Here is a 22,664-nt window from a genome sequence, read left to right as displayed (position 1 = left end):
ATGCTCCAGAGACTGTGGTAGCCTTGTTGGGAAGCGACCCCCCTCTGACTCTCTGATATACTACTATAAAAGAATTATATAGCTCTCTTGAGTATGTGATAAGATTTCCCAAAAATCCCCCAACCACTCGCCTTTGTCCTGATCACCTACTGTTAATTACAATACTTCATCCCTGCAGTCACAATAGAGGGTGTGCCGAAGTTCTATCTAGGCAGAAATCTTCTTGACCTTGGAAAGACCCTTCAAGATATATTTAACATAAGCTTAAAAATAATCTTTTCATTCCATAAAATAGGATTAGGCTGAAACTGGCCCAGGACACCCCATTCCTCATCAAGTGAAATAGATAAATAAATTAGGATTCCTTAAATTAAGTTTTAGATCTCTATAAAACTATATACGCATCATTCTTTATTGAGATCCATAAGAACTAATATCTATACTTGAGATTTTCTTTCCTCAGCATCGTGCTCAGTAATCACAAGATGGCTGCCGCCGCATCAGCTGATAATTATCTCTGCTTGCTGGAGCTGCTTTCCCGAAACTGCATTCCATGAAGAAGACCGCCTACTACAATAGACCCACCCTTAATCCAACCATGAATGGAACCTATGATCCCTATTGAACTGATATTTAGAACACATAGCCCCTCACCCATTTACATTCATGTATCACATTTTCAATAAAAAGGCATGATAATTCCTGGCAGTTGTCACTCTTCAGAGAGCAATCTCTGGGGATGTCCAACTGAAGACGTGCACAGAAATAGCACCAAGGCCTTAGTCTTCTTTTCCTGCACTGCCTCCAACGAGTCAACCCACCCCTGCTGAGGTTGGACCCCAGCAGAAAGGTGTCAAATAGACAACCTATCATCATGTTTCAGGCATTTGGAAAACAACAACCAAACAAACAAAAACAAAAACAAAATGCCAGGCATAAAGAAATAATAAATTTGAGCAGAAATAAATGAAATAGAAAATAAACTAACTACACAACAACCCACCCCTGCTGAGGTTGGACCCCAGCAGAAAGGTGTCAAATAGACAACCTATCATCATGTCTCAGGGATTTGGAAAACAACAACCAAAAAAACAAAAACAAAAACAAAATGCCAGGCATAAAGAAATAATAAATTTGAGCAGAAATAAATGAAATAGAAAATAAACTAACTACACAAAAAATTAATGAAAGCAAAAGCTGGTTCTTTGAAAAGATTAATGAGATTGACACATCATTGGCTAGACTGATCAAGAAGAAGAAAGAAACCAGATAAAGCATATACGTGATGAAACAGGCAATATTACAACAGACATAATAGAAAAATGCAAAATATCGTTAGAAGATAAAATAAGCAACTATATGCCAACAAACAAGATAACTTGGAGGAGATGGACAAATTCCTGGAAGCATATAACAAGACTAAATCAGGAGGACATAGACCCATAACAAGCCATGAGATTGAATGAGTAACAAATGATCTCCCAAAAAGTAAAGCCCAGGTCCTGATGTCTTCACTTCCAAATTCTACAAAACTTTTAAAGAAGAATTAACCCCAAATCTACTCAAATCATTTCTAAAGATCCAAAAGGAAGGAAACCTTCCAAATATATTTTATGATGTCTCCATCATCCTCATTCCAAAAACAGATTAAAAACATGACCACAAAGGAAAACTACAAACCAATATCTCTGATGAATATTGGTGCAAAAATTCTCAACCAAATACTTGGAAGTTGTATCCAACAATATATAAAAATGATTATTCATCACGATGAGGTAGGTATTCTCCCAGGGATGCAACTGTGGTTCAACATACACAAGACGGGACACCAGGCTGTCTGCAGCTGCAGGCTCTTACAGCTGGGACCGTAGCTCATCCCCACCCCTATTCATCTCTGGACTTCAGGTTGGTTTCTTGGGACTTTAAGACAAACTTGCACCCCACCCTCACCTCATCTGGAAACTGGTTCAAGCCAATGACCAGTTCTGGACAACAGGCTGTCTGTGACTGCAGGCCCTTATGGCCGGTACCCATTGCTCATCCTCTGCTCCTACCCCATTTGCCTTTCGACTCTCTGAATTTTAGTGTTTTGGGATTTTTTTTTTCTTTGCTATTGAGGTGTTGCTTATTAGGTCAGTTGGAGGCTTACCACTCCTTAGAAACAGAGAGGACTTTGGGTCACCCAGGACCAGTGACAACAGTACATGATACTGGTGAGCAACAGTTAGGCCAACTGTAAGAGAAAGCACCAATTTTCTAATCCTGCACACCTTTTAACATTCAGATGTACCTTAAATAAGTTAGAAAGCAACATATAGATCATCTGATGACCAAGAACAATCACAGAGGGTCAATAAGTATGAGCAACCAACAAAAGGCCTCTTCCCCAATGGAAATCATCAAGCTTATACCACCCACAGTCAATACAATGGACATCATAGACGTGTCAGATAAGGAATTCAGAATATTTGTAGTGACCAAACTAACTTAGATGGAAGAGAAAAGAGACAATGAGCTCCAGGAGAAAAGGAAGTACTTTAATGATTTAAAGAAGAAATAGATACCTTAAACAAAAACCAGATAGAACTTCTAGGGCTGAAGAATGTAATACAGGAAATAAAAACCTCCCTTGAAAGTATTAAAAGTTGGTTAGATCAGGCAGAAGATTGAATCTCTAATGGAAAAGACAAAACATCTGACCTAGAAAAAAGAATCAAGAAGATTGAGAAAACAACCAAAAAAAACGAGGATAATATACGATGAATACTGGATACCATCAAGCGCCTCATCATCTGGGTAATTGGTATCCCAGAAGAGGAAGAAAATAATAAGGGCCTAGATAATATATTCCATGAAATCCACGAAGAAAACTTTCCAATCCTAGAAAGGCATTCAAATATCCAGACCCAAGAAATACAAAGGACCTCAAGTAGAATCAACCCAAGAAGATCCTCTCCAAGGTACTTCATAGCCAGACTGTCAAAAGACAAGATATTAAAGCTGGCAAGAGGGAAACATCAAGTTATTTACGAAGGTAACCCTATCAGGCTAACATCGGATCACTCAGCAGAAATAATGCAGGCAAGGAAAGAATGGGGAAATATAGTCAAAGTGTCGAATGAAAAACAATTTCAACCAAGAATATTACACCTGGAAAGTTTATATTTCATATGGGAAAAAAAAAGAAAAACTTTCTTGGATAAACAAAATTTGAAGGAATTTACCAACTCCAACTCTTCAAGAGGTTCTGAAGGGAGTGCTATACCAGGAAAACTAAAAAGTCAGACAGACAGTTACATGAGAACAAAAAGCAACTGATAAAATGGCTCACTTAATGATAGGAACAGGTACAGAAATATCAATAATTACATTGAATGTCAATGGATTAAATTCTCCAATTAAGAGACATAGACTGGCCAAATGGATAAAAAAACAGAAACCCTCTATCTGTTGCATACAAGAAACTCACCTTATGGATAAAGACATACATAGACTAAAAGTAAAGGGATGGAAAAAGATATTCCATACAAATGGAAAATCAAAAAAAAAAAAAAGGACTGGAATATCGATAATGATTTCAGACAAAGTAGATTCCAAGACAAAGACTGTGAGAAAAGACAAAGAGGGCATTATATAATAGTAAGTGGGTGTAATCCAGCAAGAAGACATAAAGCTTATAAATATTTATGCATTATCCATTATCTCCTTTAGACAGATCTTGGTAGAAAATAATAAAGAGATACAGGGCCTAAATGATAGTATAAATCGAATGGGCTTGACAGATATCTATAGAACTTTCCACTCTACGTCCACAACATATACATTTTTCTCACCCCGTCATGGAACCGGTTCAAAGATTGATCATATTTTAGGACACAAATCAAGCCTTTACAGATTCAAAGGCATAGAAATTATATCCAGCATCTTCTCTGGCCATTATGAAATTAAGCCCAAAAATCCAATGAAAAAAGGAAAACCTCTTTAGCAAATGGTGCTGGAAAAACTGGATTTCCACTTGCAGAAAGATGAATCTGAACCCCTACCTCTCATCTCGGACAAAAATCAAGTCAAGGTGGATCAAAGACTTAAATATAAAACCCCAAACTATAAAACTGCTCGTGAAAAATGCTGGGGAAACTCTCAGAGATATTGGTGTAGGGTAAGACTTCCTAAATAAGACCCTCAAAGCACAGTTGATAATCCCCAAAATAGACAAGTGGGATTACATTAGACTAAGAAGTTTCTGCATGGCAAAAGACTCAGTAATTAGTGTAAATAGACAGCCCTCAAAATGGGAAAATACTTTTGTAAACTATGCATGAGATAAGGGACTGATAACAAGAATTCATAAGGAACTCAAGCAGCTGTTGTGAAAAAAGATGATCAATCCTATTAAAAGATGGGAGAATGAGTTGAAAAAACCACTGTCTAAAAATGACATATGAATAGCTAAAAGGCACATGAAAAAATGGTCAAGAAGAAGAAAGAAAGAAACCAAATAAATCAAATACATGATGAAACAGATAATATTACAACAAACATGTAGAAATACAAAAATATCATTAGAGGATACTATAAGCGACTATATGCCAACAAACAAGATAACTTTGAGGAGATGGAAAAATTCCTGAATGCACATGATCTACCAAGATTGAATCAGGAGGACTTAGAGAACCTGAATAGACCCATAACAGGTCAGGAGATTGAATCAGTAATAAATAATTTCCCAAAAAGAAAATTCCAGGTCCAGATGGCTTCACTTCTGAATTCTACAAAACTTTAAAGGAAGAGTTAACCCCTATCCTACTAAAGTTATTTCTAAGATTCAAAAGGAAGGAAACCTTCCAAATACATTTTAGTAAGCCTCCATCATCCTCGTTCCCAAAACAGATAAAGACATGACATTCTTCACAGATCTAGAAAAGACAATAATAGAATTTGTCTGGAATCATAAAAGACCTCATATTGCCAAAGCAATCCTGCATAAGAAGAGTGCAGTGGGTGGCATCTCACTCCCTGACTCAAAAATATACTGTAAAGCTGTAATCATCATGGTATTGGCACAAAAACAGTCAGGTGGACTAATGGAATAGAATAGAGTTCAGAAATCCCAAAACTTACAGCTTACTGATTTTTGGCAAAGAATGCAATCAATTCAGTGGGAAAAGGAAAACCTCCTTAGCAAATGGTGGTGGAAAAACTGGGTATTTATTTCCAGAAAGATAAAACTGGATCACCATGTTTCACCATTAACAAAAATCTCCTCAATATGGATCAAGGATCTGAACCTAAGACCTCAAACTATGAAATTACTGGCGGAAAACACTGAAGAAACTCTGCGAGACATTGGGTTAGGCAAAAACTTCTTACATAAGATTCTCAAAAACACAGGCAATAATCCCTAAAATAAATAAGTGGGATTATATTAGATAATGAAGTTTCTACACAGCAAAGGACATGGTATGTAGTGTGAATTGACAACCCTCAAAATGAGAGCATGTTTTTGTAAACTATGTCTAAGATAAGGGAATTATAACCAGAATATACAGGGAACTCAAATGGCTTCCTCTGGGGAAAGAGGGGAGAAGATGAACCCATTGAAAGATGGGAAAATGAGCTGAACAAAAATCTCTCTAAAGAAGACATACGAATAGCCAAAAAGCATATGAGGAAATGCTCAACATCCCTCATCATAAGGGAGATGCAGATTATGACCACAATGAGATATTTCCTAACTCCTGTTAAAACGGCAAAGATTAAAAATACAAAAAAATGTTAAGTGTTGGTGGGGTTGTGGTTAAAGGAGAACACTCCTACACTGTTGTTGGGAATGTAAATTGGTCTAGGCACTGTGGAAAACAATATGGATGTTCCTCGAAGATCAACAAACAGACTACCATTTGATACAGCAATCCCACTTCTGAGTATTTACCCAAAGGACTGGAGAATGCTCAGTCGGAAAAGCGCTTGCACATCAATGTTATTGTTGCATTATTCCCAATTGCTAAGACATGGAACCAACCCAAATGTCTATGAACAGATGAACAGATTGAAAATGTGTGGCATGTATACTCTATGGAATACATTCAGTCATAAAAAATAATAAGACACTGACATGTGATATAAAGTGGTCAAATATGGAAGATTCATTTCTGAGTGAAACAAGCCAGGCTATGAAATAAAGATATTGCATGTACCAACTTAATGTTTACCGACTATCTATACTCCACGGTGGAGTGTGAAATATTGGAGGACATAAAAGCAGTGAAAATAGTTATGAATGCTGAAGGCAGTGTGGAATGAGGGAGGAGAAGGGAAGAACATAGGGAAGGAAGTCAGGGAAAAAAATAGAGATGCATGACATTTGTTGGACACAGAAATGGTTCATTACCTGTTAATGATAGCATGTATAGTCTTCTCAATAGAACTGTATGAGAAGTATTTCATGTAGAGTAAATTCCCTTTATAAGTCAAATGAAATATAGTGATAAAATGTCTTTTTTAAATTAATTAATTTATTTGACATACTTAAAATTAAAACTAACATGTTCATATTACTGTTTAACAGTAGTTCTATAAAGGCTTAATTTCATTGGCATTTTTGATGAAGATATAAGATAAGAACTATCATGCACTATTTACAGCCATAAATGCTTAGTAGTTTTTTTATCCACTTAAAAGCATAGAAAAATCCCCTAGGGATAGTCAATTTTTTCCCTTCTTTTTAGATTTTATTGTTTGTTTTTATTTTTCGGATTTTTGTCATAGGGTACATGCACTCACTGAAGTGAGACAGAGAGAGAGAGAGAGAGAGAGAGAGAGAGAGAGAAAGTGAGAAATAACACACCCGGGGAATAGTCATATCACAAACCCTTCTCCATTTTCCTCTTGGGATTTTGGTCATGCACTCACATGCACCTGGTACGATATTCAAGTAGGTCCAAAACTCAAACTGCAGTCTGCCATGTGGGAATCCAGTGCCTTAATCACTATGCTACCTGCTGGCCCAGTTAAATGGGTTTTATATAAATATTAAATTGAAAGTTTTCCTCCTAATCCTACACCTGTATTACTCCTTTCTCTATGAGTCTTCCTTCGTTAGACTGTCTCTGTTCTATATCCTTCCTATTTTCAGTAATCATATTTCCTTCTTCCCTCTAACCACTTCCTGATTTGTGAGACTTTTTAAAACCATTTTTAAGTTGATTTTATGATCTCTGCTTTATTTTTCCCAAAAGGTTCACATCTTTGAGGAAAGACACTATGGCCACTATTTTGCACATAAACTTAACAAATAACATTAACATAGTACCTAGGTCCTGTCTTAGAAGTTCAAATTTTCTTACTGCAATTATAATATCTCATAGGTATTTTATGAAATACCTTGGAGAAAATAGCTAGACATGTTGGTCTTGAACTGATACATATTTAAGTCCAAGCAGTACTAGACACGTTAAATTAAGAAAAGATACATCCATAGGATTTCTTTTCCATTAAATAATCCATATAGAGTTTGACCAAATGAGGTTAAGAAGAAAGAAATTGAGATACTAAAATTAGTAATAAAAACTTGTGGAATGGGCCAGCCAGTGGCCCAGTGGTTAAGGTGACTGAATCCCACATGATCAACTACACAGTTTGAATCCCAGACCTCACAGCTTGAAAAACATGCTGGGCATGTGAGTGTACATGCTCAAAATCCTGAAAGGAGGGAAAAATGGTGGAGAAGAGCTCAACATTTGACAATCCTCCCTAGGAAGTGCTTTTCCATTTTTCTTCTCTTTTTTTCTATCTCTGGTGAGCACATGAACCTTCTACCAAATTTAAAAAAAAGAATAGCAGTTCTGCTAAGAATTTTCCAATCACAAAGGATCTCTATACCCATAAGAGACAAACTTCACTTCTATAAGAATAAAATACTCTTAATTATCATCAATCTGTTCACCTACTCAATCAATAAAAACATCCAAAGCACTGAAATATTGGTTCTAATCAAGGAAACAATATACAATTATGGAGAAGTTTGACTTCTTATTATAACTTATAACAAAATTTAAGACCCTATTCCATGGGTAAAGCACACTGAAATTCTCTAATAGACTGATTACTTAGGAGAAATTTTATTAAACATCTATATGAAAAGTATCCATGAAGGTTTCATTTATGAAAACAGTTATGCCTTTTGGAGAAACAGGTAGAGAAAATAAGCAAAAAAGATTTAAGAGTTGAAGAATTGGTGAAATTGAGAACAAAAAAGTAGGATAAAAAGTAAAGTTAAGGAAAAATAGAGCACCATTTTAGAGTTAACAAATTGATGACACTAATTACATTCTGTAAAATAATTGATATTTCCTCAGCATTATTACATATACATGCATGTGCACACATAACATTTATATAAACTTATACTTCAAGTTAAAAATCAATGAGACTTAATTTTATATTATTATTGCTGAGATATCAAGTTGGTCTCAATGTTACCTAGGAATAAAAAAAGTTTCTAGTACTTCTATTATCTGAATTTCTGCTTTCTCAACCTTACTTCTAAGCTGGTGATCTTTTCATGAGCTACCTATAAGAAAGGGATTCCAATTTCAGTGGGAAGTAGTAATGGATATAACTCTATAGCATTCTATTTGTTATTTCATGAACTTTACCTGATTCTTGAGATCCAGTTTGGGACATGGTCGGCCTCCATTGTAAGGTTTTTCTTTCAGCCATTTTGATCGAATTCTCACTCCAATTCCACAAGATGAACTGCAAGAACCCCAGCTAGACCAGTCACTTAACTTACAATCAAATGGGCAGGGGATGACACATTCTTCTTGAATATAACCTGAAAGAAAAAGATTTATAAGAAGGGAGAAAAATTTGGTCAAAATGTACTGACCAAATTCACCTTCTGTTTCCAATATCACAGCTCAGATTTCTCACCAATGCTATAGAAACTTTAATAATCTTCCACTCACATAAATAAACCAAAGTTTTAAGAGATAGATCAATTTGACAGCATTTTCATTCAATTTGTGCATCCTATTTACTTCACAGGCTATTTGGGGATGGGATGAGTATGAAAAAGTGAACACTTAGTTTGGTTTCTGTAAAACGGTATTGAGTAGTTAAAGGACACAGATGACACTATCTCCCTTCACTGGGCTTTGTATTCTCCAATCTACAATTCCTAAAATTCGCCATCTAGAACAAAGAGCATAATAGAGTCAATCTTTTTTAAATGTCTATGATCCACAAGGCTTTAACTAAGAAAGATGTTGATTCTCATTTCCAGGTATTGTGACAAAGGACTGGGAAAAGTACAGAGATTAGACCACAAACTGTGAAGAACAGGTTATTATTAAAAGAAGAAAAAAAGAAAAATAGAAAGAAGTTATATAATGGGATATTACACTATAGTCAAGTGAATCAAGGGTTAAAGTATAGCTTCAGAATTTTTTTTTTTTGAGAGGTTTTAGTTATAGGGTGCATGTGCTCGCCAGAAAGACAGAGACAGAGAGACAGAAAGTGAGAAATCACCTCCCATGGGGGATGGCCATGCTGCGATCCCTTCTCCTCCATTCTCCTCTCAGGATCTTGGGCACACATGCACATGTACCCAGCGTGAGTTTAAGCCACCAGTTTAACTCGAACCACCGTTTACTACATGGGAGTCCTACAACAAAGCCATTATACTAACTGCTGGTTCCAGTATAGCTTCAGAATTTCAAGCATTACTTGGCATTGCTCCTATCTTGAGTTCACTTCTTGCTCCAGTCTTTCTCTGGATGATCTCATTGTTTGAACTATCATCTCTACAGATCACTACTAATTCACACCTCACTGCTGATCTCTCTACATAATTCTATACCATCTACTGAGCCACTATAACGGAATGTCCAACTATCTCAAATTCAACATGTCTGAAACTTAAGTCATTCTAATTCTCTTGCATTCCTCATTTCAACTAATTGCAACATCTGATTTCTGTAGCCTGTTGTGCAAGGCAGTGTAATCTCTTCCCTTTGCAAATGTGCAGGGATTGAGAATGTGATAAAATGACATTCCCAGTATTAACTTAGGGTATATGACATAGGATGAGAGGAATTTACAAATAAAATTAATGTGCCAAATGAGTTGATTGGTTTGAAACCATCAAAAGGGTAGTTATCCTGTGTAGGCCTGACCTAATCAGGTGAACATCTTTTAAGAAGAGCTCAGCCTTTTTGTAGTGAGAGATTTTTCTTTTGTTGGCTTTGAAGAAGTCAACAATCATGCTATGAAATGCCAATGGAGCGGCTACAGGGCAGGGAGCTGCAAGTGGCCTCTAAGATCTGAGGGAAGCCCCTGGCTGTCAGCCAGCAAAAAAAGCAAGAACCCTTAGTGGTACAACTGCATAGGGATGAATTCTGCCAAAATCCTGAGGAGTTCAGGAGAGGAGTTTTTCTCAATGAAATCTCTGATGAGACCAAAACCTTGGCTCATACCTTGATTTTGGCCTGGTGAGATCCTTAGAGAACCTAGAGAAGCCATGCCTGGACTCCTGACATAGGAATTGTGAGATAATAAAGATTATTTGAGTTGTGAAGTAATTGCTATGCAGTAATTGAAAACTAACAGATTATCCAAAAGATTACTTTAGACCTTCCTCTATCCATAACTCTACACGTATAGTAATACATAAATTAAAACATACAAGTCTTTTTCCTCATCTACAACTCTTGTTAGACCCTCATTCAAGACCTTATCATTTCTGGCCTAGAATAATGTAATATTCTCTCTATTAATCTCCCTTCTTTCCAATTATTTTCTTTGACATATGTGAACTACTCTGAAGAAAGAGATACTTTTCTAAAATATATAACAACTTGCATTACTCCTCTTATTTTAAAGTTTAGCTATTTCTTTCTTTCTATGCTTTTTTTTTAAATGATTTTTGTCATAGGGTGCATGTGTTCAGCAGAGAGACAGAGAGACAGAAAATGAGAAATCACCCCCTGGGTAGTAGCCATGCCACAATTCTTTCTCTTCTCTTCTCCTTGAGATGTTGGGCATGCAATGTACACATGCCTGACAAGTTTCAAGCTCCCAGGTCCAGGACTCGGACTATAGTTGACATGTGAGAATTCAGTGTCTTAACCACTATGCTTTCTGATGACCCTAAGTTTTTCTATTTCTTTCTTGTGAGAGAAAGAAAGATACAGTAACATAGGTGTCCCCAACAGGTTCTTCATATTGCAATATCTCTAACTCAACCAGCCTGGTTTACAGACATACACATGGGTTCCCAGAGTGTACAGGGGTGTCTTAGGACACACATAAATCTTCTCATGTGAGCCAAGTTGTTTACCACTGCACCACCATCTGGCCCCGGTTACTTCTTTTTTTAAAACCATTGCTTAGTCTCCAAAACCTTTATAATAAAATGCCAATCCAGCCCTATAGCCTGATGATTAGGGGAGCTGTATCTCACATGGCTGATTATCTCACCACCATCCCACTGCTGTTGACTTGAAAGACATGCTGGCCATATATGTTTGCATGGCCCCAAACCCCGACAAGATAGAGAAATGAACAAGGAGGGATTGTGATGTGGCATGGCATGCCCTCACTGGGGCTGCTTTCTCCCTTTACCTTTCTCTCTGTGTGTTGTGTACACATGTCCTATAGCAATGAAAATAAATTTTAAAAAGAAAAGAAATACCTACTTACTTTGTAAAAATAAAAGGAAAAAAATTAAATGGCTCTTTATACAACGTTCTAAACAATGATTTTGAGCTCATATAACTCCATTGCCCAGGACATAGCACAAATAACAACCAGAATTTCAAAGGACGGAACCCAGGTATTGGTAGTTTTTAAAGATTCCCCAGGATTCTAACATGCAATCAGGGCTGAGAACTACATCCCACACTTGTTTTCTCTCCACCACATCTGTACCCTATATTTTGTAGATAATTTACCTACACAGAATTCTCTCTTCTAATATAGTTATGCCTTTGCTCATGTAAAATATGTTATTTTCCTAACTAGCTTAGCCTTTTTGCAAATATAGTTGGCCACCTTGCCTGAGTGTTCTTCTACCATGGCCCCCTGGTGAAATTTCAGACCATGATCAGTCCAGTTGCCTTCCATAACTGTGCTCAAAACACAAGTTCCATGCAGAAATGAAGAACATGCTAATACCACATTAGTGACACTAATGTGTCGTCTCTGCTTCAACCAGGTTCTCACCATATCTGGTCACTCTGGTGTTTTCTTCTCACTTTTATTCCACCTAACAACTCATTCAACCTTTGCCTATCTTCAGACTTCTAAGAATGCACTTCATCCTTCTCAGAAGAAAAAAAAAAAATAGGAAGACATGGATGAGAATTTTTTTAATTTGTAATGAACATATCTGTGTGAATTCCTATTTTTTTTTTTAGAGGTTTTTGCTATAGGGCATGTGCGCTCGCCAGACAGAGAGACAGAGAGAGAGAGACAGCAAGAGATCTCCCCACCAGGTGGGATGGCCATGCCGCAATCCCTTCTCCTCCATTCTCCTCTCGAGATCTTGGGCATGCACGCACACGTGCCCAGAATGAGTTTTAAGCCACCAGGTCCAGGACGCGAACCGCGGTCGACTACATGGGAGTCCAACGACATAGCCATTATGCTAACTGATGATCCTGTGAATTCGTATTATCTCTTTCTCCATATTAAAAATTTTAAAAATCCATTCTGTATCTAAAGCACATTTTTCACCTCCACCTGATATTTCCCCACTCTCATTCTTGGTCTATGTATTTACATACAAATATACACTTTTATATTTATATTTCTCTTAGATCAATAGTCAAATGATCTTAAACTCCCCGATAATACTTATTTACCAGAGAGACTACATCAAATCTAAAAGTTACCAGTAAATATTCTTTGGGCATTGAAAACAACAACAAACAAACAAAAAACCTTAAAAACATGTTCTGATTGGGACTGAAAAAAAACTGATTTTCTATTGTTGAACACAATTTTAATTCATCATTCCTATCTAAAAATATTTGATGACCAATTCAGCATTCAGTCTATAGTAAAAACTAAATATAGTACTTTAAAAGGCCACAAGTATTACTTAATTTTTCTTTTCTTTTTTTGAGAGTGTTTTTTTTTTCCCCCCCCTTAGGACACATGTGCTCACCAGAATGACAGGAAGACAGAAAGTGAGAAATCATCCCATAGGGGGGATGGCCACACTGCAATCCTTTCTCCTCTACTCATGAGCTTAAGTCACCAGGTCAGGGACTCAAACCACAGTCCACTACATGAGAGTCCAGCAACATAGCCATTACACTAACTGCTGGTCCTAAGCATTACTTAATTTTACAGAGCAAGCAAGTCATAAAATGATTTTACTTTCTACCAAATGAAGGGTAGGATTAGAAATTTTATGGGGTTGACACTTGGAACAGACATACTTCAAATATATCAGCATAAAATTCTAGGAGATTTTCAATAAACAAAATTGAATTCTTTGGATGTCTATAGATGCTATTATAAAGTAGATGCCCTTTTAATTGGATAAGATTTTACATAATTTTCATCTATACTTGCATATTGAAATATTTTAATTAAAAAGCCTCTAGCAATATATATATATATTTCTCTCTCCATGATAAGACATAAACCCAGAGGATCTCCATGAAAGTCAAGGTTATAAATTCAATGAGTATAAAATAATTTTGAAATTCAACAGAATTAAGCAACAGTGACATTTATCTTTCAGGAAAATTATTTTCATGCAAGAGTCTACCCCAAAGGAAGTCTGTAGTCAGAATTATTAATAATTGCATATTCTTATACCTATCTCATAATTGAAAGAATTAGTTTTATCCACAAACTTAATACTGAAAGTTTTCGGCAACAGAATATGATCAAGTGTGACTAGCTACAAGGTTAACGTGCCATATGAGAATTCCAATTTCTAACTATAGAAACCTCACTAATGTTTAAAAAACTAATTTTCCATAAAATGTACCACAGAATAACTGTTCCCATCTAGATAACATGTCACCAGCTACATTCATAAATCTAAACCCAATTGCTATGAAAGAAGCAGTTTTTCTACAAAATGTATTTTACACTATAGTTTATATGCAGAATACATTACTTGGACAATGACAATATAATAGTTGACCTAGGAATGCGTTTGTGTTCTCTTTGAATTATCTGTGCACATATAGAATTATGTATGAATTAGCCATCATAGAATTAGCAGTAAAGCATACACCCAGCATTGGACTTTTGTAAACTATGGGGTCATTGGGAAAGTCATGACATATTTTTTTCTGTTTTTTCTATGTAAAAAAGTGTCATGACTTTCCCAACAATATATTACATATAGTGGGCGTTCAAAAATATCATATTATGGGGAACCAGCAGTTAGCGTAATGGCTATGTCGCTGGACTCCCACATAGTCGACCGCGGTTCGTGTCCCGGACCCAGTGGCTTAAAACTCATGCCGGGCGCGTGTGCGTGCGTGCCCAAGATTCCGAGAGGAGAATGGAGGAGAAGGGATTGCGGCGTGACCATCCCCCCTGGGGGGTGATTTCTCGCTTTCTGTCTCTATGTCTCTCTCTGTCTGGCGAGCGCACGCGCCCTATAGTGAAAAAAAAAAACCCTCTCAAAAAAAAAATCATATTATGAATAAAGACAGACTGAATAGGACTAATTAATAGTATCTCTGTGTTATAACCAGAGGTATTTATTTAGTGACGTATCAAATAAAGTCAAAGCCCCAGGGCCCAGAATGCAATGAATGGCTTTTTTTCTGCAATGTTGCCAGAGGGCACCTGTACTTGAGAGAGAGAAAGAGAGATTTCCATAGAGAATTACCACTTTCTAATCTCTTCTCGATTTTTCCATCCAGATGGGCACACAAACATGTAAACACACACCTGGCATGTTTCTCAAGCCATTGGGTTGGGACTCGAACCGCAGTTAGCCATAAAGGATTCAGCCCTATTAACCACCAGCCCATGATGACAGCCCAGAATTACTTTTTAATCTAATTTTTTAACCCTCAAACATTAACAACTTGAGGTTAACATAATGGATATAGGCATAAACACGGTTCTTTGAACAAGGTGGTGTAATTTCAACCTCTACCCAGAATATTACTCCCATGCATTGTTTATTCCTCCATTATTAGGTGCTAATAATTTTTTCTTCCACTAAGATTGTTTTGGAGGATGTGAAGGAAGGAGATACTAAAGATATTAAACCTGAGAAAACCATCTAGATTGATTTAGTTATATTTTCCTACTATAGGAAGTAACAGCAGCATCTTCCTGGACTATCCACCTTCTGTTTACTGACATTGTGCTCCAATTATGAAAACACATACCAAAGCTATCACAGAAAAAATAATTTGTAAAAAAAATAAATAAGTAAAAAGCTAGACAAACTAAAATCTGGGGGAATCTTGTAAGTTAAAATAATACTATGAGTTTGTTTCTTTATATTCAAATATTTGCTTTTTAAATTTATACATTTTAAAAATGTACTACTAGAATTTATTTTCCTACTTATTTTATAAAAATGTACCATGCTAAAAAAGTACCTGATGACCTAAGTAAGATTGGTTTAAAGTACATATTTGTTTGGGAGAGATGAGGGCAAAATTGGGACAGATCTGGACATTGGTCCAAAAAAGATAATTTGAGAAATTTGAGTAATATTTTGTCATTGTTATCAAGAGAAATTGACAGTTACAGCTAAACATTTATTTAAAACTGCAATGTAGCCACAGCCGCAGTAGTGCACACTGGTGGACCCTCCTACTCCACAGACTGAGGTCACATTCCTAGCCCACTATAATATCTGGGTATGGTAGTGAGCCTGTAGTTCCTGCTATTCAGGAAGTTGAGGCAAGGGGATCATGGCATAGCAAGACTCTGTCTTAAAACAACAACATCAACAAGCCATCATTGTGTGAAAATGGAGACTAATCACAATATGGTGCTAGCTTGCCTTGGTGAATTGATGTTTTGGGTTGGGACTATTGTGCATGCCCTTAAAACTAATCAACTCTCTTTAAATCTCTGTGGGGCCTGAGAGGGAAGAGTTGAAGACTGCCTAGTTTATCATCTCTTCTTTCTTGAATTTGAATTATTAAAATAAGGTATTTGAAAATACTCTATTAGTAGAAAGATATTTTTACTGCATTATATAAAAAAATCACTGAAGACAATATAATACGAAACATTATAAAATTATAATAATGTATGTAAAATAGCAAAATATTTCATTTGGACTAGCAACCTAATAAGAGATTTGAAATATAACTGATTGAGACATTACACAAAGCTTAATTTATTAACAAAAAGTTTTAATGAGTTCTTTGAAATTCAAATCTTGTAGTATAACCACTTAATAAATTTTATCACATCTACCAGAGAAATAAATCATTTAATTGTCAAGGAGTTTTCTTAATTAAGAACATAATTCACTGGTGTATTTTATTAGATGTAGATGAATTATTAAAAGTCATCTGGATCCAAAGTTTTATTTTATAGATTTATCAGATGTAGAAATGAAATTTGAACCCAGATTTCACTAAGATAGAAACCATCAATTAGAAAAAAAAAAATATATATATATATATCATTATTATGGCCCCAGAATGTTCTTTTAGTGGTATAGTGACACGGTAGAGAATTGACACTGCCCTTGAAATAATTTATATTTCGGAAGAGATCAATCTTATAAATGAAGAAAAAAAATCTGGATTCTACTCAAGTACATAAAGCCTATGATACAGATTAATACATACAAATTCTATGACAATTAAGGCACCATGAATGAATTCTGGCTTTAATTTTCTAAGAAATTCTTGTAAAAATATTTATTGTGATAGACACAGGTTTCAGTTTTTTTTGTTTGTTTGTTTGTTTGTTTGTTTTTGTGAGAGGTTTTTGCTATAGGACACGTGTGCTTGCCAGAAAGAGAGACAGAAAGTGAGAAATCATCCCCTGGGGGCATGATCATGCCGCAATTCCTTCTCCTTCATTCTCCTCTCAGGATCTTGGGCATGAACACACATGTGCCTGGAGTGAGTTTAAGCCACCGGATCCGGGACTTGAACCGCAGTTGACTACATGGGAGTTTAGCGACATAGCCATTACGCCAACTGCTGGTCCCTGGACACAGGTTTTTGACTAATTGCTTGACCTGGCTCACTTGTTATAACTAAATGTATCGGGATCAGCAGTTAGCGTAATGGCTATGTTGCTGGACTCCCATGTAGTCTACCGCAGTTCAAGTCCCGGACCCCACGGCTTATACTCAAGCCAGGGGCATGTGCGTGCGTGCCCAAGATCCTGAGAGGAGAATGGAGGAGAAGGGATTGTGGCATAGCTATCCCCCCTGGGGGTGATTTCTCGCTTTCCGTCTCTGTCTCTCTCTGTCTGGTGAGCGCATGTGCCCTATAGCAAAAACTTCTCCAAAAAAGAAAAAAAAACTAAATGTATCAGTGTCCATTTAACCAAACATCTGAATCATAAAAACAGCTGATCATTTAAATGGGAGCTTTCAGGCGATTTAATCAAGAGGATATCTTTTTTTTTTTTTTTTTGCTATAGGGCGTGTGCGCTCGCCAGACAGAGAGAGACATAGGGACAGAAAGCGAGAAATCACCCCCCCCCAGGGGGGATGGTCATGCCACAGCCCCTTCTCCTCCATTCTCTCGGGATCTTGGGCATGCACACACATGAGCCCGCCGTGAGTTTTCAGTCACTAGGTCCGGACGCGAACCACGGTCAACTACGTGGGAGTCCAGCGACATAGCCATTACGCTAACTGCTGGTTCCCAAGAGGATATCTTGATATCCTTATATCTATATCTTCATATAGACAGAGCTTCCTGCATTAACTCACTTGTGCTAGCTTTCTTCAAGCAGAGAAAAAACTTTTTTGTCTTAGAAGGATATTAGGGGCAAATGGAACACTAGATAAAGAACAATCTGAACCTTTCAATTAGGACTTTACATACACAAGTGGTCTCTGTCATTACTACAAATGTATTAAAATTAAAGTAGCTGAATGATTTAGCTTAACAAACTTGGCATCTGCAACACTACAAAGACAGATTGTTGCCATATCAGTATTATAGAACAATTATTTAAACTGCTGCTTCAAGGGCCTATATGAAATCTTCTCATTATACCTTCTAGCCTTGAGAGGATTTCACCTTAAATTATACCATACATTCTTTACTGGACATATACTTTAAAATTTCTGAAAGCTAATCCCAAAACATGTTCTGTATTCATTGGGCTATTCCCTAAATATTTTGGGTTCCACTCTTGGTGATATATTGTATAGTATGATTGTATTTTCTGCACCTTGAAGTTAGATCTTTTCTTTTTTTTATCTCCTCTGCTCTCCTCTCCTTTTTTGTCTCCTCTACTCTCTCTCTCTTCCTTTCTCTTTCTTCTTTCTTTTCTTTAATTGCCAGAGCCAGATGCACTAACCAGAGAGAGAGAGAGAGAACCTTCCAGTGGGGGCATAGTCACACTACAATCCCTTCTCCATTTCTCCATCCTATAGGGATTTTTGGCACTCATGCCCACATGCTGGCATGTTTTTTAAGCCACTCAGGCTGTGATCAAATCTTGGTCAGCGATGTGGGACTCTAGCTCCCTTAAGCACTTGGCTACCATACCAGCCCTCAGTGTAATCTTACCACTTGATTTAGCCAATGAAATGTGAGTATAAAGAAAGTCAGCCACCTCTAGAAGAAGTTTAAAGTGCTGGAGCACATTTTGCCGTACTCTTTGTTGCCCTGTGCCAAGGGACAAGCAAAGTTCCAGACAGTGGCTGCTCCTTCAGCCTGCATCCTGTAGTAAGGATAACTTGGAACAGAGCCTTCAGCCAACCTAAGATGGCCACGGACAGTGAGTGACCTTTGGGTATTTAACCACTGGTATTTCCAAGTTGTCTGTTTTGTTTGTTCATGTAATATAACCTATCCTACCCTGATGGACCAACCTTGTCAAAGCAAAGTATATCTTTGGAAGGAAGTAAAGAGCACCATAGCACAAATATTTAGAGTATTTTGAGAATCTATCTGCAGTATTTTGAGGAAATAACATAAGCTATATCAGCAGTTAGCACAATCTGAATGGAAGCAATATCAAATGAGAATGTGACTTTGCAAATGTTGAGCTTATGTATATATTTCAGAACAATTAATAACTTATTATTTGAAAAAGGATGGGTAACATGGATTACAAATCAAGGTTTAACCTTATGTAATCTGTAATAAAACATTACATCTCAAGAGTTCAGTTTCCTCAGGTTAAAATAGAAATATCGCAATACTATTCCTATGTAATTCTCCACAATACTATAAGGATCAAAAAATAAAATAAGTAGAAGTTTCTGGGGGAAAAATCAGCATACGATATGAAGAACATACTAATATTTTACCACAGCTAAAAGCTACACCGCATAGTAAAACTATTCTTTCCTTATCATGTTTTTGAGGCTAGTGATTGATAGGGAATATAATTCTGTAAAGATGCCTTAGTAAAAAAATTATAGGGTAATAATTTACAAATTTGGGTGCCATTTCTCATTCCAGATAATTTCCATGTAAATTAAAGCCTAGGATAACACTGACAAAATGAGAGATTCTGTATTATAAATCAACTGTTGTTTGAGTCCATCTCTATCTTTCCAGGTCTGCTGTCACCAGCCAAGGCCAGACACTCAATACATCTGACTTGGATTATTACAATGGCCCCTTAACTGGACACCGAGTGTGCAATCTTTGTTCTAATTCATTCCATGTCCGATCAGCTGCCATAAAATACCCCTAAATCACAACTCCAGATATATCATAGCCTAACTTAAATAACTTCTACAGCACGGTAGAATTTTGATAAATGAGCAATCATATAGAATGCAATCTATGCAAGAGAGAGAACACGAATTAAATGTAGAAGATGGGAATTAACTTAAAATGTTTACAAGTCAACAGGGAAACTGTGTGCAAAAGAGTTTTAATTTTTAGGGGGAAGTATAAATTATGGTAGGAGAGTGTGGGGCTACACCAGGAGATTTTTCTGGAGGATGTAGAAAGTTGATTTTTAATTTGGGTGTGCTACTGGGGTAAAGATGAGACTGTATGATATCAGAGCATCTGATTAGGAAAGGATTGGAAAATTCAAATGTTAAGTGACAGATGCTTGGGTCTTAGGTTAAAACACACTCAATGTAATAATAATAATAATAAAATAGATACACTAGAGAACATAATAAAACATGATAGAATATTACTTATAATTAACAAGCTGTTACATATACACATACCTAATCTATTATCTTAATATTTTGAAGATATTATCTCCCTGGGGGGATGACCATGCCACAATCCCTTCTCCTCCATTCTCCTCTTGGGATCCTGGGCATGCACACATGTGTACCTGGCATGAGTTAAAGCCACCGGATCTGGATCTTGAACTGTGTTCAACTACATGGGAGTCCAGCAACATAGCCATTATGCCAACTGCTGGTCCCAAAAGTTCCTGAATCCCAAGCTTCATGAGGTAGATTCTCTGCTGCTATCAGGATCCTGCATATTACTGTACCAGCCTTAAACAGAATTCCTAAACATGGCAACAAGACAACTCATAACTATCTAGAACCACATGAGTATCTAGAATGGGATAATGGAAGAATTCTTCATTCAGTTCCTCACTCCTCCGAAGAATTTCCTAGAACAAAACAAAGTTCTTAAAGAGAGAATGTGTGGGGGAACCAGCAGTTAGCGTAATGGCTATGTCACTGGACTCCCACATAGTCGACCGCGGTTCGTGTCCCGGACCCGGTGGCTTAAAACTCACGCCGGGCGCGTGTGCGTGCGTGCCCAAGATCCCGAGGAGAATGGAGGAGAAGGGATTGCGGTGTGACCATCCCCCCTGGGGGGTGATTTCTCGCTTTCTGTCTCTATGTCTCTCTCTGTCTGTCTGGCGAGCGCACGCGCCCTACAGTGAAAAAAAAGAAAATCTCTCCAAAAAAAAAGAGAGAGAATGTGTGCACACAATGAACATCAGAGATGAAATTCTGTTTTTGTACTATTATTATTTTTAATTTGTTAGGCTAACTATTATTATTTGTAATTTGTGAGGCTATTGGGTCATCTAGACAATGATCTGTAGTCATGAACAATAAAATAAGTTGTTATAAATTCTGCACAATGGAATAGACAGTGAAGAAAATGTCCCTCCAAAAGTTTGCTTTTAGTAAAGGACTGCACCTTTCATTGAGCTAATGCAGAAATCAATGTATTGGAATGAGTTCACAGTACATTAATTCCTTGCGAGTTACTGGAGAAACCCCTAAACTATTGCCAAAGTGTAAAATTAAATATGACTTCCAGTCTTGATTTATACATCATACTGGTAATGGTGGATTTGTTTTACTTACCAATAAATTTGTTTGCTAATGGATTATGCATTATCTATTTTCATGATTTACACTTAAGCTATTCTCGTCTTCAATCAGCAAGCAGGTATTTTACAGTTTTATTCAATAATATTTAATGATCTATCAGACATAAAACAAGTTGTGACCTTTAAATTTATTTATTTAAAATTTATTTAATTGTATTCTTTAGGAAAACTTATAATAACTAACTTATAAAACTTATAATAACTAACCAGCAATGTCCTAGTTATCCTAATAGAAATATCAAGCGACTGTAGATAATCACACAGAGGCAGGGACTTCAAAAAAAGAAGAGGAACTATCAAAAGCAACCAGAAATACCCCTCTGAAGGAAACATAAAAAGCAACAGAGAGTTTATTAGCTTCCTACAGCTGTCCTAAAAAATGAGCAGAAATTTAGTAGCTTAAAACAAGAAAAAATTTCTCTCAGAGTTCTCATAATGTACTGTGAATTCACTCTGGTACATTGCAGAAGCCTGAAATTGAGGTGTTAACAGGACTGCATTCCTCTGAAGTTTATAGGCAAAAATATTTTCTTGCATTTTCTAGTTTCTGGTGGCTGCTCATGTTTCTTGGTTTGTGGTGGCAAACCTCCAATCTCTGTCTTAATCTTTACACGGTGGTTTTCCCTCTGTGTCTCTGGGTCAAATCCCTCTCTCCTGTCTCTTATAATAACAGCAGTCATTGGATTTGGAGGCTACCCCACACAACAGAAGATCTCATCTCAGGTTTCTTAACTTAGTTACATTTCCAAAGACTTCATGTGAAAATAAAGTCATTTGCACAGATGGGGAGGTATTGAGGGTAGGACTTAAACACATTCTTATTTGTTAAAGAATTATTTATTTAATTTTATTAATTAATTCATATATTTGAAATTGACCAGAGAGAGACACAGACACAGAGAAAGAGAGAGAGAGAGAAAGGGGGAGAGAGAAAGCAAGTCACCAAGTCCAGGACTTGAACCATGGTTGGCCATGTGGGAGTGTCTAGCGCCTTAACCACCACACCACCTCCTGGGCCCAAACACATTCTTTTTGATAAAGAAGACAATATGAGAAGAAGCCGGGCCTTCAGAATAAGGTTCCACATGGCTCCAGCGAAGTAGATTTTTCAGGGAATGAAGATTTTCTACTAATAATTCAGCCTCCAACAAACGAGCTAGCGGCAGAAGAAGCTG

At 36.8% G+C, this 22,664-nt stretch overlaps 1 protein-coding gene across 1 annotated transcript in view; it reads right to left on the bottom strand.

The window, feature by feature from the left end:
- The window catches only part of THSD7B (thrombospondin type 1 domain containing 7B), a 797,103-nt gene that overhangs the window by 222,467 nt on the left and 551,972 nt on the right, over window positions 1-22,664 (bottom strand). The window contains exon 14 of the mRNA XM_027768766.1: window positions 8,658-8,836. Coding sequence (XP_027624567.1) covers window positions 8,658-8,836 — 179 coding nt within the window. The remainder of the gene's footprint in view (window positions 1-8,657; window positions 8,837-22,664) is intronic.

The sequence above is a fragment of the Tupaia chinensis genome, unplaced genomic scaffold (assembly GCF_000334495.1).
Source record: "Tupaia chinensis unplaced genomic scaffold, TupChi_1.0 Scaffold147433_1, whole genome shotgun sequence".
NCBI classification, from domain to species: Eukaryota; Metazoa; Chordata; class Mammalia; order Scandentia; family Tupaiidae; genus Tupaia; species Tupaia belangeri.
Note: the sequence above shows the minus strand (reverse complement) of the source record. Positions and strands in the feature narration are given on the sequence as shown.